The sequence below is a fragment of the Drosophila busckii genome, chromosome X, assembly GCF_011750605.1.
Source record: "Drosophila busckii strain San Diego stock center, stock number 13000-0081.31 chromosome X, ASM1175060v1, whole genome shotgun sequence".
In the NCBI taxonomy this organism is placed as follows: Eukaryota; Metazoa; Arthropoda; class Insecta; order Diptera; family Drosophilidae; genus Drosophila; species Drosophila busckii.
The window spans coordinates 6,390,616-6,417,863 of NC_046608.1; the positions used below are offsets into that span (position 1 = coordinate 6,390,616).

The 27,248-nt window shown below is 43.0% G+C and overlaps 4 protein-coding genes across 4 annotated transcripts; 2 read left to right on the forward strand and 2 right to left on the reverse strand.

Annotated features, from left to right (window-relative positions):
* Positions 1-603: 603 nt before the first annotated feature.
* On the reverse strand, positions 604-7,466 carry LOC108606642 (protein suppressor of sable). Its single transcript, XM_017996941.1, has 6 exons — positions 7,317-7,466; positions 5,109-5,484; positions 4,776-5,050; positions 3,227-4,608; positions 3,017-3,165; positions 604-2,953 (listed from the first exon to the last, which is right to left on the reverse strand). The coding sequence occupies exons 2-6, from the start codon at positions 5,449-5,451 to the stop codon at positions 882-884; spliced, it is 4,221 nt and encodes a 1,406-aa protein (XP_017852430.1). The 5' UTR covers positions 5,452-5,484; positions 7,317-7,466; the 3' UTR covers positions 604-881.
* Positions 7,467-8,798: 1,332 nt separating this feature from the next.
* On the forward strand, positions 8,799-10,761 carry LOC108606643 (caspase-8). Its single transcript, XM_017996942.2, has 5 exons — positions 8,799-9,020; positions 9,076-9,837; positions 9,936-10,286; positions 10,350-10,504; positions 10,569-10,761. Exons 1-5 carry the CDS (start codon positions 8,937-8,939, stop codon positions 10,696-10,698), a joined length of 1,482 nt encoding a protein of 493 aa, XP_017852431.1. The 5' UTR covers positions 8,799-8,936; the 3' UTR covers positions 10,699-10,761.
* A 1,711-nt stretch (positions 10,762-12,472) lies between these two features.
* Positions 12,473-16,456, reverse strand: LOC108606486 (myb-binding protein 1A). The gene is made up of 4 exons (XM_017996626.2): positions 15,803-16,456; positions 15,367-15,738; positions 14,000-15,310; positions 12,473-13,926 (listed from the first exon to the last, which is right to left on the reverse strand). Exons 1-4 carry the CDS (start codon positions 16,388-16,390, stop codon positions 12,589-12,591), a joined length of 3,609 nt encoding a protein of 1,202 aa, XP_017852115.1. The 5' UTR covers positions 16,391-16,456; the 3' UTR covers positions 12,473-12,588.
* A 169-nt stretch (positions 16,457-16,625) lies between these two features.
* LOC108606488 (actin-histidine N-methyltransferase) lies at positions 16,626-26,863 on the forward strand. Its single transcript, XM_017996628.2, has 3 exons — positions 16,626-17,696; positions 25,755-26,030; positions 26,092-26,863. Exons 1-3 carry the CDS (start codon positions 16,846-16,848, stop codon positions 26,588-26,590), a joined length of 1,626 nt encoding a protein of 541 aa, XP_017852117.1. The 5' UTR covers positions 16,626-16,845; the 3' UTR covers positions 26,591-26,863.
* The last annotated feature ends 385 nt before the right edge of the window (positions 26,864-27,248 follow it).

Genomic DNA, 27,248 nt, shown 5'->3' on the forward strand with positions numbered 1-27,248 from the left:
TAACAGCATGCAAGCAGTGCACTGCCCAGCAAAATATTTTTTTTCAAACACGAGTGTGCGCAAGGTGTGCATGATTTTTAAAATAACGTATATCACTCTGTACACAAGCCTTAAATTCAAATTAGTTTCCAGCGCACGGCTTCTACTCAATTCGTGCATGTTAAGTAACAGAACATACATTAGCACGAGACGAAAAATATCGATAGTTTCTATCAACGATAAGTGCGTTACAGCACGAACTGTTTAAATTCAAAACAAACAAGTTTTTTGTTTTAATTTCTTACGTTTCTTGTACGTATATAATAATACTTACAACATTCCGTTTATTTTCATAGGTCTAAAAGTTGGTTTTTTTAATAAACAATATTTACGACTAAACTTACACATGTAACGATCAACTAACAAAAAAAATATATGTCTATAATTTTTTTTCGAGTGCTGATTACTTCATGGTACACACATTGCGTAACAGTTATCAGTTCGTACAGCGTTAATTGGATTTAGAAACTAAGCTTACAAGAAAAATCCCTATTACTGCAAATATATGTATGTATATTATAAATATATGTGTGTATGTATATGAATATGTACACATGTATAATGCTAGAAAAAAAAAGAAAAATAATATTGTGTATAAACTGAAATACATATTCAAATTTAAGTAAAAAAAACCGTTACGGCTAACACATCGATTTTCTCGATAAGTGCATCCAGGGCAAGGGGGCAGGGGCAGAGAGTACTTGGAGACATATAATCATCAACATAAACATAATGCTACAAGTCTTTTTTTTTGTTTTCAGTGCGGACAAAAGAGGCGGGGGAGAATGGATTATACGCATGCGAAACTAATTGTTTCGTCAATTGCTTCGTCAATTGTTTCGTCAATTGTTCCTATTGCGATTACCACTGCCACTGCGATTACGGTTATTACCACCGCCGCCCACAAAGTGTCGTCCATGTCCTTGATTGCCGTTGCCATTGTTATTTCCGGGACCAAAATTTTTAAAGGGACCCGGACCTGGACCAGGCCCAGGGCCGCCACATCCGTTGAAGCCTGGGCGCATGTTCATATTCATATTATTCATGCCCATATTGTTCAGATTATTTAAATTCAGATTGTTGAGATTATTGAGCGCATTCAGATTATTACCGCCGGCAAATGGATTGAAATGATTGTTGTTGATGCCACCCGGAGCGGGGCCATTCGGAGGCGGCATGCCCAGGATACTATTGGCACGCGCCGCTGCAGCCGGCGGTGGTTGATTAAATGGAGAAATACCCTGCATGCCCATTGGCAACATGCGTGCAACATTTGGTGGAGGCTGGCACAGCAGCTGTGCCAGATTCGGTGGCGGCTGTGACATGTTCGGCAATATGGGCCCCATATTCGGCACCACAAGCGGCGTTTGGTTGGGCGGCTCCTCCGGCAGCTGCACCACCAGACCATTGTCATCGATATAGATGTGTAGCTTGGCAAAGATCTGTTGCAGCGTCTGGTTGTTCACTATAAAATTGACATCGAAAATCTTACTGGCCCCATCCTGCTGATGGAATTTTTTCAGTTCGGTAAATACCAGCGCCAGTTGCTGATTAACCAAAATCTTATTGTTGCTTCCCAGATTCTTGTACCAATTGGAGCTTTGCAGCAGATTGCGTATCTCTAATATCTGACGACTGCAGTCGTTAGCAGCAATAGTTGTGGTAGCGCCACTAAAACTGCTCACCGAGTTGCTGCTGGCGCTGTTCAGATGCGCGCGTCGCGGATCACGTCGAGGATCTGTGCGTCGTGGGTCTGTAGATTCAGCGCTGGCCAGCGTTGGCGGCGGCACATTCATGGCAGGCAACGGAGGCATCATCGACGGTGGCGGAGAACTGGGCGTGGTCTCGCCATAGCTGAACTGTTGCCCATCCGGCGAGCTGATGCAGTTGCTTGTTGCGCGCTCACGTCGGTCTGCGCTGCTGAAGGTATTGACGCTGAAGATGCTGCTGGCACCACTGCTGCTAGCGCTCCCAATGCTGCCTTCGTCAAAGCTTAGCTCTGACAATCCAAGTATGCGTCGCAGGCGTGGATCACGCAGGTCACATTGCTCCTTGTGACTCGCTGCTTGGCGCAATAGTGCAAAGTTTGGTGGCTCTACAAATACCACCTGCAGACGCCAGCGCAGCGGCACATGTGAAAAGATCGCAGCATCAATTTCTGTGGCGGGCATATAATGCATCATCGGCTCGAATGGCAAACGCATGTCCACATCACGATCGCGTCCACGTGGATCTTCGCTGGCGCGAGCATCCTCAAGAGCTGCCTTGGCCTCATCATAGTCGTACATTGAAGCGCGTGTGTATAAGGAAGGTGTCGTGGATTCAGCTAACAGCGGCTCGTCTGTGTTTGCTGCTGATGGCGATCGGGAGCCTGCCTCTGGTGTGGGTGTGAGCGAACGTGAATTGGAATTGCTGTGCTGGCCAAAGCTATAGTTATCATTACTATCGTCTGGCCCCGCATCACCGAGGTTCGCCTTGAAGGGATTGCGTATGATGTCGCGATAGAAGGCGGCGCGTGCCTCTGGATCTTGTTTACCATCGAAGAGTAGATTGTTGAATACACCACTGGGCGAACTAATCTCATTGGGCGTAACAGTTGCAGTAGTAGCGTACGAGCTGGCCCGCTCGGGCGACTTCTCCGCAGGCGTTGGCGTATCCTCAGACTTTTGCGGAATTAGCTGCTGTTGGCCCAGCATGTTGCTCATAAATGTGGGCAGATCAAACACCGAAGGCAATGGTGGCGCATCCTCGTCCTCCGCCTCTGGCGGTTTCTTTGGCTCCTCTGTGTTTGTCTGCTGTTCATCTTCAGTACACTTCGACTTGGACTTTGTATCGCTGCCAGTTTCATCATCCTCCTCCTCGTTGCCAACGTCGATAACCAGCTGCTCATCATCCTCCAAATGATCATCGTCCACTGTAAAATTACAATTGGGTAAATATAAAAAAGCAAAAACATTTTTTTCAATCTTCCACTCACATTGTTCAGTAACATGCGCATCTTTCAGATACTGTGTATAGTCGACCATAATGAAACCATTGTTACTGTTGCTGTTGCTATTGGTGGAAGCTGGCAAGGTGCTTGCTGTTGCTGGAGTGTTGTTAGCCGGCTCCCGTTCCGTTTTAGTGCTTAAAACATAAGAGAGCAAATTTATAGCATCTGTAGCCGTGGACAATGCGTTGCACCTACCTCGTCTCAGCTGGGCTGCTCTTCGCGACTTCGTTGGGATTTGACTGCTCGGCCATGCGTTGGATTTCACCAATTTCGGGCAACGTCAGACCCGCCTCAGTTAACTGACCAAAAGGTACTTGCATCATTTGCTCCAAATTGCTAATGCCTAATTTGTTTAGCTTTCCCATGTGCTCAGCACTCAATACCTGTGCTAGATTCACCAAATCCAAATGCGCTGGTAAAGGCTTCGCTGGAGCAGCTGCAGCAGCAATTGGAGCAGCAGCCATCGGAGCGACTGCAGCAGCAGCAATTGGAGCAACTGCAGTAGTCGTTACAGTTGCCGTTGTGCTCTTTGCTGCTGCCCCTTTCTCAGCCCAACGCGATTTCCGTTTCTTCTCGGCCTTGGCATCGCTGAGCGGCGGATTAATAACCATGTCCAACAAAGAGGGTATTGCTGTGGTACCACCCGCTGCCATCTTCTGATTACCGCTGGCTGCTACAGCTGCCGCTAATGCGGCCGCTTGACTGACAGCCACTGCTGCCGTTGCGGCTGCCTTGGCGACCTGTTGCTGCTGCTGTTGATCTTGCAGGCGATGGCTGATGCCGGCGCCAGCATAGGTGGTCCAACTATTGTCCACGCCAAATTGCTCGCACAGCTGCTCGTGGCGGCGCGTCAGCTGAGTCAGTGCAACGTCACGCGCAATGCGCTTAAAGTCACCGAGTATCTCCTTGGGTGCCGTCTCCATGTGCTTGAGCAATATGTTGCGCAGTTGCTCGCTCAGCGGCTCGCCATGATGGAAGAGACATTCATCGCCGGCATAGCACTCCATGCCCAGGTAGTAGTATTTGCAGGGAAACTCTTTGTGCATATAACTGCACTTTTCACGCTTTGCGCAGCAGTCCTTTAAATAAAACTTGCACAGCTCCAGTTTTCGCGGTTCGCTGCGTATCTTCTCGGAATCGGAGTCACGTCGATTGCGTTTGTTGTTGCCACCGCCGCCGCCACCGCCATCATGGCGCCGATCGCCATCACGCTCCCTGTCCCTATCCCGATCGCGTCGCTTGCGTCCGCCACGTGTTTCCTTTTCGCGCTCACGGCGTTGGCGACGGCGCTGCGGTGCACAAGCTGTCACGTTGACAGGCTCATCGTCGGAGTAGGAATCATAGCTGCTGTAGTTGTCCGGCATCGACTCATAGCCCAAGCCGACACCATCGCCCAGCTCTGGCCAATCACTGGGATAGTGTGTCTGTGTCCCTGCTCCGCCTGTTGATGAGCTTCCGCCACCTGGCGGTGGACTACCGCCACGTACATTCATCATTTCGTACTCATCCATATCATCCATATCTTCGCTACCGGCAGGACCAGCGGATTCATCCATAGAGTCGCGACGTGCGCGTTTCTAATATAAAAAAGTAAGTGTTTTCGAAATTAATACAATATAGTAGTAGTATTTAGTACAAGTATAGTAGTATAGTAGTAGTAGTAGTATGTTGTTCTCTCAAGCAAGCAAAGCGAATTGTTAACAATTGGCCATGGATTTGTTGTTGAACTTAGAATAGGGTATACCTGGTGCTCTTTGTCTTTCCTTTGTTCTCGCTCGCGCTCCTTTTTACGCTTGCGTCTCCGACTGCTGCGACTTGGACCCTGCCCAGCCGACAAACTACCATCGTTGTTATTAGCATTCGTGTTGTCAGCGCCATTGGCGTTGACAGCATTGTCCACATCTCTATTGATGCTGATGTTGCTGTTAGTGGAGTTGTGTATTTTTGGCATGGGCGGCTCGATGCCACTTTTCTTTAACGCATTGGCAATGGCATTCTCAATGTTGACCGCATGATCATCTAAAAGATAGTATAGAGTTAGTGAATTCTGTTGTTGGGGCTGCTCTGGTGCGGTTACCTTCAAGTGGACGTGGTTTCTTCGATTTGTTGCTGGACGCTGCATTTGCTGTATTGGTCATGTCATTGGACATACCCACATAAACCACATCGTCATCTGTGGCTGTGCTTAATTTCTCAGGCAAACGTTCAACGCTTACAAACAGCACTTCATCGCTGGAGTTACCAGTGGTTGTCAATGGTGTAGGCTTGAGTAGCTGTTGCTGCTGTTGTTTTTCTGGCTGTGCGACCTTTTGTGTTGTATCTTTCTGTTCCTCATCATCATCATCGTCATCGATCTCACCGTCTTCTAGATCATCGGCTAAATCAATCACCGGCGTGTCGCCGGTCATGATTATGGACATGCTACTTTATTGATTGAAATGAAATGTAGCGTACTGTAATTAAGAAAAACCAAAGCCTTAGCAATATGCTTATTTCGGTAGATTGATCATACATATATGCATATGGATTCAAGCAACTGTGCCTAAGCTCTGGGCGCCATAGCAACATGTTGCTAAGCAAAAGCTACATGTTCCTAAGAGTAGTTGGGCCTTATCAACAAAGGGAAGCAACTACATATCTCATCAATACATACATACATAGTATGCATGTTCATGTGTTAGTACGCTAACTACACATTTATTATTATTCGTAGATACTTTCATATGTACATATAGATGAAAATCAGTGTATATACGTTTGTAACTCAATTGCACGCGAATCTAATTTTTATACACTTGCTTAGCAACACGCCCACAATGTTGCTAGCAACATTTTGTACACACTTGTTGCCAACAGAATGCCATTGTAAACAAATAATACTTTATATATTTATGCATGTATGTACATGTTAGCCCAAGGGAAACAAAATAAAGAAGCATGTAAATGCAATCATACGTTTGCATTTACATACATACATACGTTTTTACTTACATACACATGTATCTAGATATTCACATACATACATATATACTTATGCATATTACTGGTGAAGTCATCATAGTTAATATTCTTTATCTACATACGTATGAATATGTAAGAGTGTTTGTATTTGAGTATATGAAGTGAACTTTTAATTAATGATTGTCATGTGTATAATTTTTTACACATTTGACACAATTATTTGATGTAGACAATTTACTGTCAGTCAGTTTTGCAATACTCATTGGCCTTGCTAACAACACACAGACACACACACAGGGCACATGCGGATTCATATGCACATACCCCTAATACAAGCAAGCAACAAAGCCAGCACTCTCTCAGCCTTTCATTGTGGTTGTCTCGCTTGCGCACATGCTTTTTTCAATGCTTGTCGTGTGTGCAAGAGTGTATGCATACATGTTTTAGGCTACGTGTATGTGTGTGTGCGTGAGCGAGCTCAAGTAAAATGATTATTTCATACATACATTATGAATTATGATGTTTATGATATTACACTTTGTTGGTCGCTGATTTATATGTACATAAATAACTGCATAAACTTGCCACAATTGTCAGAGGCCACACTGGGCGAAAGTATTTGCTGTCTATTCTAAGTGTTTATAGAGCATTTATGTTTGCATGAATGCCATGCGACGCCCATATGACACATAAAACAAAAGAAATCGCTACAGTAATGAAAGATGCACAGCTTTTACTATGCGCACATACATACACACAACATGTACATAAGAGTGCATATGTATGTATAAATCGTTTTGTTGTTTCTTTTCCTTGCTCTGTGTGAATGGGCTTCTGTAGGCGTGGACTTTGTTTGACTAACAAGCCAACGAACTTTTTCTTCGGGAATGCAATTTTTGAAACTATTTGAAACAAAATTTCTCTTACGTTTTAGCGTGGACGTGATTTGTGTTGTCAATATACATTAAAATTAATGATTTATAACATTACTGTTCAATTTCGTTGTTTCATGGTTATATACTTAGGTTTTTTCTTTTTTATTCTTGCGGTTGTATATTGTTCTTGATTTTTAGCTTGATTGGCGTCGTAGAGAATCCGCTGCTTACATAATGAAGAGTGGTACAGTAGGTGAATAGATATGCATATATGTATATAAAAATGTGTGAAAGTATATATGTATACATATATATAGGCATACAAAATACATGCATATGGCAGCAGCGCAAGAACACACACACACATATGCATGTATTCAACAAATACGTATATATGTGTATGAGAAATATTATTTCTTGGTTAATTTTCTTTTTTCGATTTTTTATACAATATATGCAAGCTGTCGCTCTCTCTCTTTCTCTCTGACTTCGGCCCTGGCCTCTGTATATGTCTGTCCCTTTCTCTCTGTTTCGCTCATAGACAGAATAACAAATACATTAAATAATTAAAAACTCGTCAACATGTGCGTTGTTAACAATTCAACAATATCAACTTAAATGTAGAGTCGAAAAAAATGTGAGGTTCGAGCTTCGGAGAAAGCAGTGCAGAAGCATATGATGTGCGAACGAAAGATCCGATATTGATGTTGTGCTCACTTTCCATTGCTCACATTCCAAATGTTCGAAGCAGGGCTGCCAAAGTAACATGTAATAAATTGTTAGACAGCCCTACGTACCGGTTATCCACTGGGTCACAGCTTCACAAGTTCATTAGTTGAATATAAGCCCCCCAAGTCTTAAATGCAAAGTGCAAGTGAGATGCACATATTTCCACTTATATTTTTCATTGGAAAATGACAGACACGACTATCGAAAATTATGGCACAATTAATAGTCGAGCTGTGTAATTTTGAGTCTAACAGCTACTGCTTCGTAGATTCTGAGTAGGAATCGGAAATTGATTGTTTATATGCTATCGATGTTTTTATTGACGAAGCGTCAGCTGTTGAATTCTTCTATATTTTTGCGCGCTAAGCTAGCATAAGCAAACACTGCCACTGATTATTATTCAATTGTTCAGTTGCTCACTCCCTATGAAATATTAATAATAAATATATGGGAAGTCAGCAAATAGTTCACGTGTTAATGATTAAAAAAGGACTTGCTTTGTTGATTTTAAATTTAACTTAGCTTAAGTTTGGGTGACAAGAATACATAATTAAATCATGCAACAGCATTAGCACGATTGTTAATGTATGAGTGCCTCTTAAAAGATGCAAAAAACGCAAAATATTAGCGAGCATTATTTTTGATTATACTTTGGGAGCATTTTGATTTTCAAAATTAACAGACACATTGAGCCTAACCACTCTTACACGACCCCAAACAAGTTAAAAATAATCGATAAGTGATGTAAACATGCGTACTAACGTTAAACGTTAAACTTTAAGTCTAAGTGCGGTTCTAGACAGAAACAATAGGCTTTAAAACAAATATTTTGGGGTCAAGACACATATCTTACCTTATGCATGTAGTTAAACCACTTTTTCTTAAAACAATCTTGCTAGCTATTCGCTTTTTATAAATTTTTTTTTTAGAAAATTATTTTGCTGTGAAGCATGTAGCACAGTAATGAACATATGTATGTTTGTTTCTGGAGCGATACCAAACCCAAATGGTTTAATTTGAGCTTGATGCAAATGTCATGGCTAACTATTTTATAAATAAAATTCAAATTAATGGGCTTTTGAATATTTTTAGTGTTTCAAAAGTAGCTGATCATTCCAGGCAACACACTGTCATCCAGGCGGTGATTTAAAGACAAATGTTATCACATATTTGTTTTTGTACGTGCGAAGTATAAATAATAGTTATTGTTATTCTGACTAGACATTGTTTTGTACTGTGCCCTAGTGATCTTGCCACAGCGCTAGCTTGGTGCTTGGTGCTTGGTGTGTGGTGTGCCTAGTGCTTACGATTGTATGTTGGTTCTTCCCAGTTAAATCTAAATGAGCAACATGTTGGCGCAACTGGACAATATGCACATCGACGATCTGCCCTATTTGGAACGGGATATTACCTTCCCACAAAAAGTATTTATAACATTATAATTATATTTAACAACATTAATTGCTATTCATTTTACAGGTTTCATTGTTGTTTCTGCTGTTTGGCGATCAGCATGCACAGGCGACATATTTATTGCAAAAGCTGCTGGCGCTGACACGTGCACCACACACGGAGCAACAAAACACAGATTTGTTGCGCCAATTTGCGTCCGTAAAAGCTTCACACGAGTGGCGTGGCCATATCATCGAGGCGCTGTGTTTAATAAATGCTAGACAAGTGCTGAGAAAACTGGGCTTTCGCTGGGAGGAACTACGTTTGCATTATTTGCCGCATGTGCAGGAGCTTACGTTGCATATACATCCGCTGTTAAAGGCCATGTATATTATATGTGAGCAGCTGACATTGGCTCAAACTGGACGCCTAGTTCTCAACATAAATGAGAAGCTGGCACAACAACAAGAGCACCATCAGCATGAGCCACTGCGCTTTTATGACTCTGCCTATCTGGAGATATTTCTATTAGACTGGCTAACGCGTCATCATGTTCGACTGGGGGACATAAATGCAATGGGAAGTGATGTGCAATTACTTATAGAATACTTTAAAATGAACGACATGCAGGCGCAGGCTACACTGCTTGTAGAAACAGTCAACAGCAATGCAGTCACAGGAGCAGAAAGGAAATGCGAAACGGATACTTCAAATGCAACGCCGCATAAAGTGGAAGCTGTTCCTCGGCAACGACATGAAAATTCGTACCAAATATCACGCCAGAATGCGGGGATACTGCTCATTGTTAATCAGCAGCGTTTTCATGCAAATGTCAGTGAGGAGCTGCAGGTAAGCAGGACAGCAATACCATGTGCTTACTCTCTAATTCTCTCTTTCTGTATCTCTCTCTGCCTCTGTCACCCTCGATTTCGTGTGACAATTTATAGCCATTGCTGCCACGCAAGCCGCTCTCAGCGCGAGAAGGCACCGATGTGGATAAGCGGCGATTAAGCGAAGTATTTTCTGCGCTGGGCTATCAGGTGGAATCGTTCGACAATCTTGATCACTTGGATATGCTTGAGCATATACGCAATGTTTGCGCCCGTTCCACACTGCGGGATTCTCTAGTTGTCTGCATTTTATCGCATGGCTTTATGGGCGCTGTCTATGGTAGCGATAGCGTACCAGTGGCTATAACGGACATAAAAAATGTGCTCTGTGCCGATGAAAGCCTCAACGACAAGCCAAAACTGCTCATTATACAAGCCTGCCAAGAAAATGAAAAACAAAATCTAACTGTTGGTAGCAATGCTTTAAAAAACATAATTACAAATAATAAAATAATTTTCTGCATTTTTCAGCGCCAGGTTAATGTTACTACCGATTCACCCAGTAATCTGGCCAATATGGTTGTTGCCATGTCCACTGTGCCCGGCTTTGTGGCACTGCGCCATAATATACAGGGCAGCTGGTTTGTGCAAACACTTTGCGATGAAATTGAACAGCATGCAGCTAGGTAATGTTAATTTATTATTTATTATTCGATTATCTAATGTTTGTTTTTCTTTTGTTTATTACAGCGCTCATGTGCTAGATTTGTTAACCATTGTTATAGGCCAGATAAGTCAGAAACGTGGCGATAAGAATCAAATAATGCTGCCGCACTTAAACAGTACACTAAAACAAAGTGTCTACTTGCCCAGCATTTAATTAAAATGCCTTTAAAGAAGTGTTTTTCTTTTGTGCAGGTGATCTATTTTTAATGATTGTAAATAAAAGTGATAAAAATTTTGATATTCTTTGGTATTGATTTGTATTTACTTCTCATTATGATTTATTGTATACAGTTATTTACATAAGTATTGTTAAGAATTCATAATATTATTAAATTATATAATTTGTTCCCTGCTTTGTTTAAGAGCTCCTGTTAATCACGTATCCTTCTGATTAAAAATGACGAAGTTATAAACAAAATACTAAACCAACAAGACAACTTTCTGTGAAATATCAAGCTTTGATAGGCTCTAACTCATCGAAAGGATGTCCGATTTCCAAGTTTCATGCATTGTTATCCTCGTGAGGAGCATTTTTGAACTCCTGGGCATCGAAGCTATCGAATTGCATACCAGGATATCCAGGATTGCACAAAATTGTTAGCAAGTTCGTTGTTTCAGTCTATTTTTGTTTACATTTTGTTAGGAAAATTTCCGGCTATACCGGCAATTTTCTGATGTACCAGGCGAACAGAAGGAGCAGAAGGACACCAATCCTAGTGCAACCCTTTACGATTGGCCTGCGCAAGTGCAGGGTTGCCCAAGTGCATGGCAACATTTTTGAATTTTTAGCTTCAGCGCCTCCGTTATTCTTTTCAAAAAAGGACTTGCATTTTCGCGTTCCTGAGCATCGAAACTATCGAGCTGCATACCAGGAAAAAATTTACAGGGGGTTAGTCGGAAAAAGTGGCCCAAAAACACAAAATGTCATTTTTCTCGGAAACTATAAGGACTACAAGGATGTGCTTTGGTGTCCAGGTAGTGCTCATGGTGAGCTTTCAGAATGTACAGCTGAAGGATGAAAGTCCATACAGGAGCGGAGCAAAACAGAATTTTTTGTATATAGAAAATCGGCTTTATCTCCCGAATCTTAGCCAGTATCAGGACGAAATTATTGCCAAACGATTCCTTTTTAAAAGGACTATCAGTTGGGTGAAGGTCATCCGGATTGTCCTTGTAGTTCCGGAGAAATTACGGATTTTGTGTTTCCTCGCGCCCTGAGGCGAAAATTTTCTAAGTTGATGGACAATTAGATGACCCCATATTCTTTTCATGTCAAACAAATTGCAAACATCCACGTTGGCTCAATTGTTTTGAGGAAAACTAACTCAGTTGATGCTTAGCTCAAGTCTGCAGACATTAATAACTACTCAAAGCAAAGTTCACTCACATTCTTCGTATGATGCACAGTGAGCGACGCTCTCTAAGCTACAAAACGGCGACGCTCAAGTTTAGCCGCAGCAGCGCAATAGTCACGCTCTCACTCATCGTACGATGCAGAGGGAGCGAAGCACTCTAAGCGAAAGCTCAGCCGCAGCTGCAGCGCTGAGCGATCGTGCGCTTACGAACGAAGAGCGGCAGTGCAGCGACGCTCACATGTGTGGGAGGCTGAGTGGATAAGAACGCACGTAGGCCACACAGGTTAGTTGTGTTTGGACCGTTGGCGAGTGAACAGGAAGTGCTCGAGCTATTAGTGAAAAATTAATTTATAATTTAAACATGCGTACTTACAAGGAATCTAGGAAGCTGCTTTGACCAAGTAAGTTTATAAAAGTTGTTCTCAATGCCCCTAATATTTATAAATTATTATATTATATTATTGTATATGTAAACTTTCGCTGAGTTTTGGCGGGTTGCTTCAAATTTACATGCTGTCCATGCAGACATTGACGTTGGGCAGGAAGAATATATAAAAACAAATACATTGTTTCATTCTTTTATTATTTCTTTTGCTTTGTTATGTTAAGTTATGTGTAAAAACTCGATTTTAATTGCTGGTGCAGTAATTAAAAAAGTATGGCCCGCCCCTTAAGTATCTAAGAAGTATTTATTTATCAGCCTTGCCCTTCGATTTGAACGACATGCTGGCATTAGTAAGCTTTGTCACGAGCTGTTTCTTCAGTTCGAGCTGTCCAGAGTCAGTTGTGCTGAAAGCCTCGAGTTTGGGCAAAAATTTATTAATAGTTCCATGCAAAGAGCTATTAATGCGGACTACATGCTTGATGAGCAGCTCTAGGATCTGCTTGCGACGCATATTGGGTACATTCTCGCTGTTCAGGATATCCAAGAAGCTTATCGCCAGCTCTTTTACACCCACCCATGGCGAGGCAAGTAGAGCACCAAAAGTGTTTAAGGTGACAGCGGTCTTGCGTCGCTTGAGTGCATCTTGTTGCAGTTCCATGAGCACTGGCCACATCTTCGTGCTGGTGATATTTGTTTCTTGGAACTGATTGAATAAATAAACAAAGCACTTGTCACGCAATTCACTTAACTCGCGGTTCTCTATGGTATTTAAGTTGGCTTCGGCTAGCTTAACAAAGTGTTGAATAGTGTCCAGGATAATCTGCTTATCCTTGCACTTGTTGGTCTTGTAGTCAATCTTTTGATTGAGTAGCTCACGCAGCAGCTTCTTGCTGGCTTGTGCCAGCGATTTTAACTTGGCATCGCTCAAACAATATGTATATACATTAAAAATGGTTATGAGCGCATCCATAACCTCTTCAAGATTCGCCTTGGCCTTTATGTAAACCTGCACCAAGTCCAAGACTCGTGTTCTAAAATGCAACAAGGTAGTGTTGTCGATGCGCTCCGATTTGGTTTGACGCTTTTTCTTGGCTTTATCGCTGCCTTGGGGTCGCATCACTTGGAAGGCATGCTCTAGCGCTTGGTTTAAACGCTTACCCTTATCCTCGCTAACATCATTCCAATCAACACTGCTGCCATCGTCTTCATCTATATCACCGCTATTGACCAGCGCCAGTCGTATGTTCTCGCGAGTTTTCTCTAGAGTAGTTGCGTCTTCATCTGCTTCCTCGTCATCGTCGTCATCATCAGACTCCTCCTCTTCGTCGTCGTCATCAGAATCACTTTGTTCAACCTGAATCTTGTGCTTCTTACCCTTGCTTTTTTGCTTGTCATCGCTATCGCTTTCACTTTGCTCATCGTCTTCACTGTCTTCATCCTCATCCTCATCGCCATCACCTTTGCCCAGCGGGTTGGTTTTCATATCATATATAGCTAGTATCTGTTTTAGATTATCGCCATTTAGTTGCGGCATAGTCGCCTCCATTATGGTCTTGACAAAGCTGCGCCAGAAACCACCAACTTGCAACATTAGCTGCAGCAACGCATCCGTCAGCACATCCTGCCAGTTGAGCTCCTCTTCCTGTTCATAACAAAAATAAATTATTTGTTTAATTTAATGTTAATTATAAATAAATTATTATAGTAGTACTTACCTTAGCGGCCTTTTGTTTTGGCTTGAACGCCAGCTGCTTGCATTTAAGAATATCCTGCAGGAGCTCTACAGATATATTGCAGCTGGCCGTGTACATGGCCACGCCCACAAATAAAATGAGCACATTAAAGACAAGAGCAAGTGTATTCTCTGGATCGATGTCCTGCAGCTCGAGCTTAACTTGGGCCCAGGCTTTAAGCATATCTGGCGTACGTGTAACGCGCAGCTTGTCTGCAATATTATCGGTTTCCTTAAAGTGTTGCTGCAACAGTGCTGCAATGCGTTGCAAACGCTTGCTGAAGCCATGCAACGCTTGTGGACCAGCATCAATTTTATGCGTCAGCACACCAAAGAAGGCTTCTTCGCCAAATGGCAGCGACTGCTGACTGAAGGCAGCAGCTTCTGCACGCACACAAGGCTGTTTCTCCGCATTCAAATGAAAAATGCTATTGAGCATTAAAAAGTCCAGCTCTTTTTTCCCTTTGGTGAGCTTGGGATTGAGCATCACGTACTGCATTTGACGCATCCAATAATCGCGCAGCGGTTTTGTAATCTTCTCATCATCGCTGGTGTACTGCGTTTTATAATATTTCAGCATAGCGTTGAGACTATCTTTGTCTAGAGCAGTTAGTAGCCTTTGACAGAAACGTGGTGTCTGCGTGCAGGCATCTAGCTGTGGTCGCAGCTTTAAGAGCGCATGTAATATGCCCAGCTTGGATTCCTCCTGCTTCAGCTGACGTGACATGCTGATGATCAAAGCTGTTTCAAACTTACGGCTAGCACTGCGCAGCTCCAGCTGTCCCGCCTTCGGAGTCTTATTGGTATGCAGCTTGCTGGCTGCCTCCAATTCATCTACTAGCATGCCTGCTAGTTCCTCATTCTCAAAGATCTTCACCAGCACCTGAGCTGCCTGCTCATCACTATCATCGTAGTGCAAAAGTAAGCAGGTGAATATACATATAATGTGACACTTGATGTGGCTGGATTTAATGGGGAGCTTGTCCAGCACATATTGCTGCCAGGCTGTCAGCAGCGTAGCATTGCCTTTGCTGGCCAGAAGTTGACCAAAACGTCCATAGATGTTCAAATTTTGCACAACATCTCTTTGTGTATATAAATCAAATAATTGGTTATACTGTGCTGTCTTGGGCCAGAGCATAGACTCGAGTACCTTCTGCTTTAAGCGCTCAGGATAATTGAGACGTATGGAGAGCAGCAAATCCATGGTATGCAACGTCTGTTGTTGTATGGGCTTGCTCAGCTCCTTTTGCAGCATCGGCCATACCAGAGTTTTAAAGTTCTTATCATTTAACTGCAATATAAATATTTTTGTTAGATTTGTTTCTGCATTAGTTCGATTTTGCTTACTTTTTCCAAGGACTCTGTTATTATTTCCACACACATGGAGACTAGATATTCGCGTCCTTTTAAATGCGGCATTAGCAGTTCATAGATAGCTGTTATAAGCTGTTCCGAGGGCTCTACAAAGTATGGACTTTGAATAATACTTGTGACTACCACGAGTTGTCCCACCGCAGCCAGAGCATCTTCCTTTGTTTTGAGTGCTGCATTCACAGGTAGTTCTCGCTTTAGTATCTGGAGCATCTCCATGATATCAATGTTGGGCACCTTAGTTAGTATTGTATGCAAATGGTTTGCATTTGTGGACACAGATTCTTTATCATCGGCACCAGTAGCGCGTATTAAACGCTTCAATACATAGGCACGTGGGGCAGCCAGCTAAATGAAACATAAAAATGGTTTAAATCATTTAAAATTATTGAGAACATTCTTGTAAGCTCACCACGGATTCCTCGCCATCCATTTGCATTATAGTTATTATTTTCTTTAATGACTTACTATCATTTTTTTCCTTTTGTAGATTATTGAATGTTTGTAAAATAAGTTTCATTAGATTATTGGAGCCAGGCTTAGTGCCGGTTGCAGCATCAGTTGAAAGCTTTGATTGCTTTGGCGGCACGTCATCTAAACCATCCTCCTTCTCCTTGTCACCATTTATTTGACGTTTCTTATTCTTTTTCTTTCCAGCATTGGCGCCTGTCTCCACATTCTCTTTTTCGCCATTATGTTGGTGCTCGTTGTGTTTTGACTTCTTTGATTTCTTGACAGCAGCGCTTTCGGGAACTTCATCTAAGCTCTCCTTGTCGTCATTTATCTGACGTTTCTTATTCTTTTTCTTTGCAGGATTGGCACCTGTCTGCACATTCTCTTTTTCGTCCTCATGCTGGTCTTCGGTGTGTTTGGAAATCTTTGATTTCTTGACAGTAGCGCTTGCGGGAAAATCTTTAGGGGTTTTCAAAGCAAATGTTGCACGAGCCGGCTCTAATGCCGCGCTGTTGTTTTTGATTTTATCTTTTTTACCCATTCTCATTTATTATTTATGAAAAATTGTACTTCTGCTTCAAAATTCAGCACGTTTTGAATTATTTTATTTATTTGACACAACGTGACAATTGAACAGTGTGGCCATACGCGTATAAACACACAAAAACGCCGTTTTCAGCTACATTTTCAGCTATTTTCAGCTATTTTCAGATTGAAATGTTTGCAAGAGAGCTAGTGTTAGCAGTCTTATCGACAGTGTTGGGAAAAATAAGCAAGGCGCGTATGCAGCTCTGTTTTCTGCTGAGCAAAATGCGCAACAATTCGTGCTTTGTGCGTACTGTTTTGTAACAGCTGTTTTAGCAGACTGGCTGCACGTGTTGGCAGAGCTGTATTGGCGATTTACCCTTATTTGGTTGTTGTTTTGGTGTTGTGACGGCGGCGGCGTCCTTTAACCGGTCATTTCGTATACCAACCGACTGACTTTCAACAAACACAGAAACAATGGGCAAAAATAAACGGAACAACAAACATCAGCAACAACAGCAGCAGCAAAAAAGCTCGCAACCAAATGAAGCGACATCAACAACAAGTACTGAAAAAGACAAGGACACGGTTGCACCAGCAACGGGCAAGCCCTCCGTTGATGAGCATCGTCTTAAGGCTAACAAAATAGCTTTGGAGATTTTGGAGGCTGTGCAACGTCAACCTGCTAATCCTAACGAAGAATGGCAGCAATATGTGCAGCTACAGCAATTGCTGGAGCAGATGATAGTATACGAGAAGCCATTGCAGCGCGAAGAGTTCCCAACTGGAGAAGACAATTGTAGCACACAGACGCGTATGGATAAGCTGGCATCCTTCAATGCCTGGGCTGTGGCGGGTGGCGTTAAAAGTAGTAGCGTGGAAATAGCCACCTTTGATGGTTATCAGCTCGGTTTGCGCGCCACGCGTGATCTCAACGCAGGCGAACAGGTGCTTAGCGTGCCGCGACAGCTTATTTTCTCCGAAGAACATCTGTCTGAGGCGCAAGTCTTTAGCTACTATCCGTCGTTGACCAACTTTCATTTGGCCTTTGCGCTGGTCATTGAAAAGGTTCGCGGTGCTGCCAGCAATTGGAAACCCTATATCGATATACTACCACCGCGTTACAATACTGTACTCTACTTTACCGTAGAGCAAATGCAGCTCATGCGTGGCACCTCCGCCATTGCTGCTGCACTGCGTCAATGCCGTGGCATTGCGCGCCAATATGCCTCGATGTACAAGTGCGCCTACATTCAGCCCGATGATAGCATTATGACCGCCATGTCGGTGCTCTTCACGCAATACGGTCTCTGCTACGACCTATATCGGTAAGTATTTCAATTATACATATGAAATTATTAATAATATCAACATATGTAAATGTTAATCAGGCCTACAGCTGCTCAGTTCATTAATGCATAACTTCTACTCTTTGTTTTTTTTATGATACTCTGCTGCTTTAGCTTGCAATAAGAGCAATCTGTCTATTGAAACAATTTTTGATTATATGCGACCTAGGGAACAAATTTAAAATACCCTGTAGCTCGGTATTAAATAATTACATTTTGTATAATGAAGTACAGTATTAGAGTTTAGTTATAAATCGGCTAATTATGGTTCAATTTCATTAGAAACAAAATCATGTATATATATCATAAAGGAAAGAACTTTTAAGTTTCGCCAACTACATAGTATTGATGCCTTTTGTTGAGACCTCAGCATATTCTATATATTGTAATTGTTCTGTTGTTGCTGTTGCAAGCGTTTCGCAGACTTAATCCTTGATTTTTATTTTTAAACACACACGTGTGTTCAATTTCATTTTCAAGATCAAAACAAAGCACTGTTGAAACAAATTTTGTTTGTTTTCATTAAACTGTTGTCTGATTTTCGGATTGTTTTACTACATTTTATTTCAAAAAAAGAAAAACTTGTATGTATAAATCATAGCTCATTTACATATCGACATACAATGCTTGTGTGTATGTATTTAATAGCTTGTATACATGTATGTTTATGTATGTTTGTATATATGCGTAGTATTACATTCACCAACATTACACATAGAACTACATAAATATTTATGCTGTTAGTTTTTCTTAGGGCTAGTTTAGAAATTTTCAGTAGTACTACTACTACTACTATAAACAAACAAATTTACATATAAATAAATAAAAATAAATAGTTTTTTCTTACAATTTGCTAGTTGTATTTTAATGTTGAGCAATGAGTAATGTTCTTGCTGCAGCGCTATGTTTTACTTTTTGTTTTTCATTATTTTCCACATATGTATTACGTAAATGTATGTTTTTGTTCGTATTAAAATTTTTTTACACACTTGGCTTGTTTTGAAATATTTATTGTCCTCAAAAATGTTAAAATTCCAACACATTTTGCAGCTAAATTGATATTATTTCTCGTGCAACATAACCTCGCAAAACTTAAGTACAGTGGGTGCAGTGTTTTAGTGCATTTCAATTGGTGCGCTACGAAACCCATTTCCAATTCTGTTTGTGCCCCTGAAACGCAGTTCATTGCTATTTTAGTTGCTTCTCTAAAGTCAAGTGTTCACTATGCTGTCAACTTGAGCACTGGGCTTAATGAGTAGTAGTCGTGCTTAGAGCTTAGTATCTACGTTTATTTGTGTGTGTGTGTGTGTGTGTGTGTGTGTGTGTCTTAAGGTTATATGACACTGATCATTGAACTGTGCTACGAAAATGTAAAATGAACGAGCTGCAGTTGTTTTTTTGATTTACTATTATCAAAAAAATCAATGTTCGAATCTATTTGTTGTTGTTCTTTGTGCTATGCTACATAGAATATAATTTTGTTGACCAGTGTCAATTTGGCCTTAGTTTTCTTACAAAAAAAAAAGTATTCTATGACTTACCATCAACTAACTTGTTAATTTATATGCATATTTTATAGGTATGTATATGAATATGTATATGTATGTCTGTTTCTATATAAAACTTGGCCTAAATGGTACATTTCGTTATCAAGTGTTTAGTTATCGAATGATTTGCGCAATGTATCGAACAGATACTCTTGAACTTCGGGCGAACTGGGATCCATGGTGTTGAGCTTCTGGTGCGCACTACGAAATGTAAGCGCCAATGCACTGCCACGTCCAGTGGCTGTTGTTGTTGCTGCCGCTGTCGCTGCAGCTGATGTTGTTGTTGTTGTTGCTGCTGCTGCTGCTGCTGCTGCTGCTGCTGGGTGTGTTGCTGCTGCTGTTGCTAGCGAGTTGCAAGAGGTGCTGAGCGTAGCTGAGGCCTCGCGGCCAAACAGCAAAGAACTCTGTCGCTGCAATTGATGAGGATAATGGTGATGCTGATGTTGATGCACCGGTGTGGTGCAGGAGACAGTGGCAATGCTTAGTCCGCCGCCAGACTTGTGGCTGTTATTGTTGTTGTTGCTGCTGCTGCTGACCACTAGCTCTTCCATCTGCTGGCGCATTGAGGAACGTCGCGATGATGCAGCCGTAGCTTGCGACAGCTGCGGTAACTTACTCTTCATTGCATTGTAGGTCTTTAGGTAGCTGCTTTTGCGACGTCGATGCTGCTTCCAGCGGCATACCACAAATATGACCATGAAAGTGGCCAGCGAGGTGATAACTATAGCGGCACAGGCCACTATGACCGATCGCACGCCGGCAGGCATGTTGGCAAACAGGCTGCCCAGATGATGGTGCTGCTGTTGGGACATGGAGGTGGCTGCCGCTGCAGATGGACTGCGTCGAAAGCCATGGCCAGAGAGCTCCAAGTCCAGCAAATCATGTGCACGCGCCACTTCGTTCTCAATGGTGTCAATGATGTCGCTGTTGTCCTCGATGGGTGGCAGCTTGCTGCTATTCACGGCCACGCCACCAAATGCATTCACGCCCAGATCAATGTCCATGCTGTTACTGCTGCTGCTGTCCTCTTCCGCTTCCGTTTCCTGTGAGCTGCCGGCATTGCTGTCCAATAGCAAGCGTGGCGGTGGCAAATAGTAGGCGTTACGCTGTTCCTCTGTGTTGCTGCTGGCAGCGACGGCTCGCGCTGCTGTTGCTGTGGCCAGCGAGGCGAGTGCTAGCGTCTTCCAAGAGGGAAAGAAACCAAGCGACTTTTCGCCTCGCTGTTGTTGCTGCTGCTGTTGCAGTTGCTGTTGTTGTTGCTGCTGCTGCTGCTGCTGCTGCTGCTGCTGCTGCTGCAATGTGGCGCTTGCCACTGAGGATGTTTGCGCATAAGGTGGTCCTGTATTTGCAATAAAGATAAACAATTGTTGGCATATACAAATTGAGACATTTAATGTTTGCCAGTGATCTTCACTGGTGTCGCAAAATTCACGTTTGACATTTGAATTTTGAAGTTTTCATATCTCGAATCTTGCTGTATAAAAAATTGTGCGGCGGTTGAAGTGGTGAGCTAGGATTGTGGCCTACTGGGCTCTGAGCAGACTATCGATGTTAAAGTGCTAAATATTCTGAAGCGTCAAATAACGAGGCCAATTTATAATTTGAGAACATTGCTGTCGATCATATAATGCTCGCTTTAACTAATAAGTACTACATTCCAATTATTTACTAAAACCAAGAGATAATACTTAAGTTACTGATATCGGTAGCTAGTACAACTATAGAAAAAAAAAAAAACACTCGCTTCACTCCCAGTGCTTACGTGTGCATTTGGCGTGCTGAGCTGCTGCTGCCGCCGCCGTTGCTTCGTTAACAACAGCAGTATGAACAACAATGACAACAGCAACGTGTGTTAAATATACAAAATTTCAATGATATTTCAAATGCCAATCGATCGATAAGCGGCAACAGCTCAACACGCAGCAAACATGCGCACGTCAGCCGCATCCACTTCACCTCACTCCCCGCCAGAGAAAAGCAACTGCAGCTCACTACAGCTGCCGCTGTTGCTGCGGCTGCTGCTGCTGCTGTTGGCGTTGACGCTGACGTCGCAGCCGCAATGCAGTAGTACCTCGATTTGGGTTGTTATCGCCTGCGCTTTCGTTTGGCTCAATATCGATAATCGATGTAAAATAGCTGGAGCCCTGCGAATCCGTTTTGATCTCGTCCGGCTTCACGCTCTTCAAATCGATCAAGTTGAAGTGTGGAAAGTTCTCAAAGGCTGTTACAATATCCATGTTGTCCTGCAGCAACACCTTCTGGCCAGGATAGAAACGCGAATGCTCATCGCCTGTGAGAATGGTGGACAAATGCAGTTGACTTGAGCCACGCTTGCGATGCTCAATGAGCTCCTCCAGTGTCATGTTGCGCTGTTCCAGCACCTTGAACAAGCGATTGCCCGAGCGACGATCCTCAATGAGTTCCAGCAAATCGGTGCGATCGTCTACATCATCCACAAGTGGCAAGATTTGCTGTTGTGGCTGTTGTTGTTGTTGTTGTTGCTGCTGCTGCTGCTGCCGGGGTGGAGCTCTAGACTTGGGTGCCGGTAGATGAGTTGGCTGCGTGTTGCTTTCGAGTTCGTCGAAAAAGTTTTCTAGCTCATCATTGCCCTCATTGTAGCCGAGTTGCTCTTCGCTGCTGCTCGGACGTGCTGCTGCCGTTGCCTGGGTGACATTGGTTATAATCTCAGCACTAACATTATTCTCAGCCAGCTCTAGTTCTATATCCTCGATGCTTTCCCCAGAGTTTCTTTCGTATTGACTGCTGCTGTTAATGAAATTGTCTCTCAGGCGTTTATTTTGTTCTCTGTTGTTGTTGGTGGCGGTGCTGCTGCTGCTGCTGCTGCTGCTGATGTTGCTGCGCAAACGTTGACGTATACTTAAAGGCATTTCATTGCTGTCTGTCTGCTTAACAAAGTTCTCAGCTGCTGCTGCTCCTGTTGCTGTCACAATGTGAGCAACAGTTGCTGCTGCTGTTGTTGTCTCCTCAGGCTCTGTTGCTGCTGTTACGGTTGCTGCTGCTGCGGCTGTTGTTGTTGTTGTGCTCGCTGTTGTCTTAAACAAAGCTGGCGGCTTAAGCGTGGAACGCAATTGCTGTCGCTTTTTGTACAAAGGCAGTCGTGTGGTAGTTGTTGTTATTGCGCTGCTGCTGCTGCTGGTGGTAGCAATTGTTGGCGTTGGCTGACTGCTGCTGCTGCTGCTGCTGTTGTGCAGCGTACGTCTTGTGGCCAGGCTTTCACGTGATGAGCTGCCAAAGAGCTTTAAGCGTTGCAATGCTGGCAGCTTGCTTAATTTGGGCTTTAACAAATCCTCCTGCTCCACATCAGCGTGCGCCTCCTCCCCACTTTTGTCCACATGCGCCTGCTGCTCTTGGTCAACGGCCAAGAAGGCTGCTGGTATGCGTCGCACCATATGCTTGTTGCTGTTGTTGTGATTGTTGTTGTTGCCGCTGCCGTTGTGCTGTTGGCCTGTCACGACGTTTGTTTTGCTCTCAAAGCTGTTGACAGCATTGGGGGCCACTGCTGTTGTTTGCAACGCCAGCAATGCATGCTGTTTACCCTTGAGCAGATCGTCCAGCGAGAGATTCTTTTGCTGCAAGATTTCGCTAAGACTCAATCCACCTGAATTCTTCAATATATTTTTAAGATCCACTGGAGTTTTGCTGCTGCTGCTGCTTGGCATTAATTGCTGCGACTCCTGTTCCTGTTTCTTGGATTGCCCATATGGACGCCGATAGGCTTTGCTGCCGGTGCTTGCTGCTGTTGCTGCTGCTGCTGCTGCTGCCTCTGGTCGTTGTCGTTGTCTGTCTCTATCACTTTCACGTTCCAGCGCTGCCATGGGCTCACGTATGGGCAATTGTTTGCGCCTGCTGCCGCTGTTGTCGTCTTCCACATGGCCACGCCAGTAGGCTCCATTGCCCTCCTCCTCATTGGCGCCCATGATGGCCAGCGGCAGCTGTGGCCGACGCTTACGCTTGCCGCTGCCATTGGCCGCCGGACGACGTCGTGGTGGTGGTAGTGCTGCTGCTGCTGCTGCCGTTTCCGGTGTCGATTTGCCATCGTCCACTATAAGCGAGACGCCAGTCTGCAACAGCTTCTGGGAAGGGAACAAAGAGAACAGAAAGATAAAAGCATTATGAGATTTAAAGCACACATAACCGTTAGCATTGGCTACTTTATTGATTAATGTACGTAAACTGAATGATGGGGCATTATGCCACCGCATGCTTGCCACACTTGCCACTTGCCACAACGCCACAGCACATGAGCATAAAGATTTGCATATTTAAGCTTGAGTTGCCATAATAAATTGCTATGGCAATAAAAAATCGTTTTAATCTGCACACAATTCAATTGACTTTTGTGTAGGAAACCATTAAAGAAATACTTGCTATAAATAGTGTAGAGTTAAGCTTGCTATTGAATAGTTTATAATATTTATATGATATAACATTATTTATTAATTTTAAGAATGTAGCTTATTATTAGTTTCCCGTCTTGTTGCACTTGGGCGCAATTATTCACCTAGCCAACAATTACGTTTTGGCTCTGGCAATTAATTTGAAAATTCGCCACACATTATTGTGATGAACGATAATCTATAGCAATTGCTATAATTTAATGCACTTTGGTAACGCACAATCGGCCTTAATTGCGGCTAACGCTCCCACCCCACCCCCCTACCTGCTTTAGCACTCTGGAAGAAACCCATTGGCAAATGCGCCCGCTCATAATTAACTTGTAGGTCTTCATCGGTAATAACTGCTGGTCAAGCACACACAACTTGAAAGCTGTCTAAACTTCATTAACTGCTCAGCAAATGAAAACAGTAGGGGGCAGTTGCCTAGCGAGAGAGAGCAAGAGAAAGGCAGAGAGTGTGTTAGATAGGCCCGACAAACTGTCGCCGCTGGCGTTCTCGTGTTCACGTAATTAATTTTCAATTTAGCGTAAGGCAGCTGTTAACTCCTTGCCTGCGCTTCGGGCCATCTTCCCGCCCGTCCGTCGCGTCAATAATAAGAAGTGCAAAGCGAATTGATAATTATGCCTTCTCCAATTGCAAGTTGCCGTTGTTGATTATGTGGTGAGTCCTCGGGGCATGTGGATTCAAGTAATTGATCCCAGCTAATTTTGATTGCGTTATCTTATCGGCCTAATGCAAATGCTCCTTTCTATGTCGAGAGTGTGTGCCAATTGTCTCGCTGCTTATTATACGGCAAATGCATTAGCAATTAGCAGTGGGCAAGTAAAATTAGGATGTGCGCCGCATGGTATGCAATGAAATTGTTTTCAAACAAGCTGGTGAATTTCGAATTTCAGCGAAAAGAAAGCAGCAGCTTCCGCATTTAAATGCAATGCAGCAACATTAAATCAAACTCACACGCATACGAATGCATATCTGTGTGTGTGTGTGTGTGTTTTTTTTGTTTGTGTTTGTGTCTTGACAGTCTGTTGACACTCCTAGAACTTGACTTGTCAGCACCAACAGCAGCAACAGCAACAGCAACAGCAACAGCAACAGCAACAGCAGAGGCGGCAACAACTGTTGCCTTTTAGAAGTTTGTGTCGCGCTTGACTGCCACATGCGGCGTTTTTATAGTCACGTAACCTCTCTTTTTGCAGCTTTTTGTTAGTTTGTCTGTTTGCTTGCTTGTTGGCCGCCGGGCAGTTTATTGCCAAGCTGTTGAGCTGTAAAACGAGCTTTTGCTGTCTCTCTTGATGCGTTCGTCTTCTTTCTCCCTATTTGCTTTCTTTGCGTAGAGCGTACAGTCAATAAATGTCAAGTTAGCGCTCAAATTGTCTGCGATTAAATCCTCAGATCTTAAGCCCCAGCACACTGATTAGCAAACTTCAAGTACCATAAGCAATTGCAAGCACACATAATTTGACATAACCGAGCAGCTAACTCCCAAACAAAGTGAAAACTTAATCCCTCTATCCGTAACCGTAGCCGTAGCCGTTGCCGTTGCATAGTGTGCAAATAACTGGCAAAAACCTAGAGTTGAGCAAAAAGTTTGTGTAAAGGCGCGTAAGGCAAAGCGGTAGGTACTTCTTGTTAACTGATTGCCGCCCATACTTTAATAAGTTTTATTATTATTTTCTTCATGGTTTTTCACTTTGTTTGCGGCTTGTCAAAAGGCGACTTAAAAGACATGCCAGGCTACAAGGGGGAGAAACAGCACAGCAAACATATTTTGGGGAGCATTGGTGTAGGTCCAGGCCAGGCAGCCACAGAAACTTGTTTCGCCTGGTTTGCGTCTGCTGGTCGTAGTGGCTGCACCCTCTCTTGATTACCCTTTTTAACCACTTCAAACAAGCTTGCTGGCTTTTTATAATTAAATTGAAAAATTTATGCGCCATTAAATGGAAAACTTTTCTTTGCGGCTGCAGCTAAACAGAAGAAGCTGCAACAAACGAGAGCTAATAATACTCAATAATTATTTTGGCGTTATTTATATAATTTTTAAATATTTTATATATTTTTGATTTATACAGCTGGGCCGTATCTACTGTAATGACCCGTCAGAATCTGGTGCCACGCGAGAAGCTGCCCGAGAATAAGAAACTGGCAGCTGAGCTCAAAAAGTTACCCATATCAGCGCTAATACCATTTTGGGACATGGCCAACCATCGCAGTGGTGAGATTACCTCGTTCTATGATGTGAAAACGAAGCAAATGGAGTGCGCTGCCCAGGAGCCCTTCAAGACGGGCGATCAGTTCTTCATCTACTATGGCGATCGTTCCAATGCCGACCTGCTGGTGCACAATGGGTAATGCATACAGCTCTATTGCCTAATCTATTGCAAACTAATTGTGTTTTTTTTATTATAGATTTTTGGATTCGCAAAATGCCAAAGACTATGTGCAAATCAAATTGGGCTTGAATCCTGCGGATGTGCTGGCAGAGCAGCGTTCACTATTGCTCAACAAACTCAATATTGAGCGCAAGGCGGAGCTGCGTGTGCTGCCAGCGCCGGAGCATATATCGGGCGAGCTCTTGGCCTTTGTGCGCGTCTTCAATATGAGTGCAGCACAGCTGGAGCATTGGTGCAGTGATCTGGAGCGTGCCGTTGATCTGCTGCATATTGATTGTGCGCTCGAAACGGATCTGGAGACGCGCACTTGGCAGTACTTGTATCAACGTCTTAAACTGCTGCTGGGCGTGCTGGACGCCACGTTGCCAGCGCAGGCGCAGGAGAAGCTGCTCGCAGCAGAGACTGATGCTGCTGGTGAGCGTGAAATTAATGCGATGCTGTTGGAGTATCGACGCCTGGAGCGTTGCATACTCAACGATGCTCTCAACTATGCACAAGAACGTCTCAAGGTCTAATGGCCGAAACGAAGCCAATGTAACTCAAGTGGCCATAAGCATAATATATTGCCACAATAGGTTTTCAATTCACTTATATTCTTTTTTTTTTCGTAATGTTATTTTAAGTTAACCAAAAAATTGATTGAGTATTCGACCCTGTGCATATGCATAGGGGTCTTATTTTACTTGTTTTAGTTTATTTTCATTTTTATTTATTTTTGCTAAGCTCAAAGCGTCAATTAACTTTTAAGCTCATTCATTATTTGTAATACATTTTTTTTCAACAGAAATGTAGTTACTTCAACCAGTTGCTTTAATACATATTATTTGTAGCCCAATTAATTGCTTTTAATTGTTTTTTTTTGTTTTTCAACTATAAAATAAATGGCAATTTTAAACTACAGCTCAGTTGGCAAAGTTTAAAATGTTGAATTGCAATTAAATTATTCTCAAGGATAAGCTAATAAATACATTTGGTTACAAAATCAGAATATCGCCAATTTAAGGCCAATGGAATGCGCTTGGGCACTTTGATATTACAAACACGTGCACATGAATAGGCTTAAAAATTAAATGTGAGCTCACAAAGCTGGGATTAAAATAAGTCCCATGTGCATGGCTTCGACTGTATGAATGTGTGTGCGTCTTTGTAATTGAGTCCGTATGTGTGCGTTGT

Excerpts from the sequence above, each read along its gene's own strand:
- LOC108606642 (XM_017996941.1), bottom strand. The coding sequence starts at position 5,451 with ATGTCCATAATCATGACCGGCGACACGCCGGTGATTGATTTAGCCGAT. Across the intron at positions 4,609-4,775 it reads GGAAAGACAAAGAGCACCAG|AAACGCGCACGTCGCGACTC; the intron begins GTATACCCTATT and ends TTTTTATATTAG. Across the intron at positions 2,954-3,016 it reads TGCGCATGTTACTGAACAAT|TGGACGATGATCATTTGGAG; the intron begins GTGAGTGGAAGA and ends GTAATTTTACAG.
- LOC108606643 (XM_017996942.2), top strand. The coding sequence starts at position 8,937 with ATGAGCAACATGTTGGCGCAACTGGACAATATGCACATCGACGATCTG. Across the intron at positions 9,021-9,075 it reads ATATTACCTTCCCACAAAAA|GTTTCATTGTTGTTTCTGCT; the intron begins GTATTTATAACA and ends TTCATTTTACAG. Across the intron at positions 9,838-9,935 it reads ATGTCAGTGAGGAGCTGCAG|CCATTGCTGCCACGCAAGCC; the intron begins GTAAGCAGGACA and ends GACAATTTATAG.
- LOC108606486 (XM_017996626.2), bottom strand. The coding sequence starts at position 16,390 with ATGAGAATGGGTAAAAAAGATAAAATCAAAAACAACAGCGCGGCATTA. Across the intron at positions 15,311-15,366 it reads TAACAGAGTCCTTGGAAAAA|TTAAATGATAAGAACTTTAA; the intron begins GTAAGCAAAATC and ends TTTATATTGCAG. Across the intron at positions 13,927-13,999 it reads CAAAACAAAAGGCCGCTAAG|GAAGAGGAGCTCAACTGGCA; the intron begins GTAAGTACTACT and ends TGTTATGAACAG.
- LOC108606488 (XM_017996628.2), top strand. The coding sequence starts at position 16,846 with ATGGGCAAAAATAAACGGAACAACAAACATCAGCAACAACAGCAGCAG. Across the intron at positions 17,697-25,754 it reads CTCTGCTACGACCTATATCG|CTGGGCCGTATCTACTGTAA; the intron begins GTAAGTATTTCA and ends TGATTTATACAG. Across the intron at positions 26,031-26,091 it reads GACCTGCTGGTGCACAATGG|ATTTTTGGATTCGCAAAATG; the intron begins GTAATGCATACA and ends TTTTTATTATAG.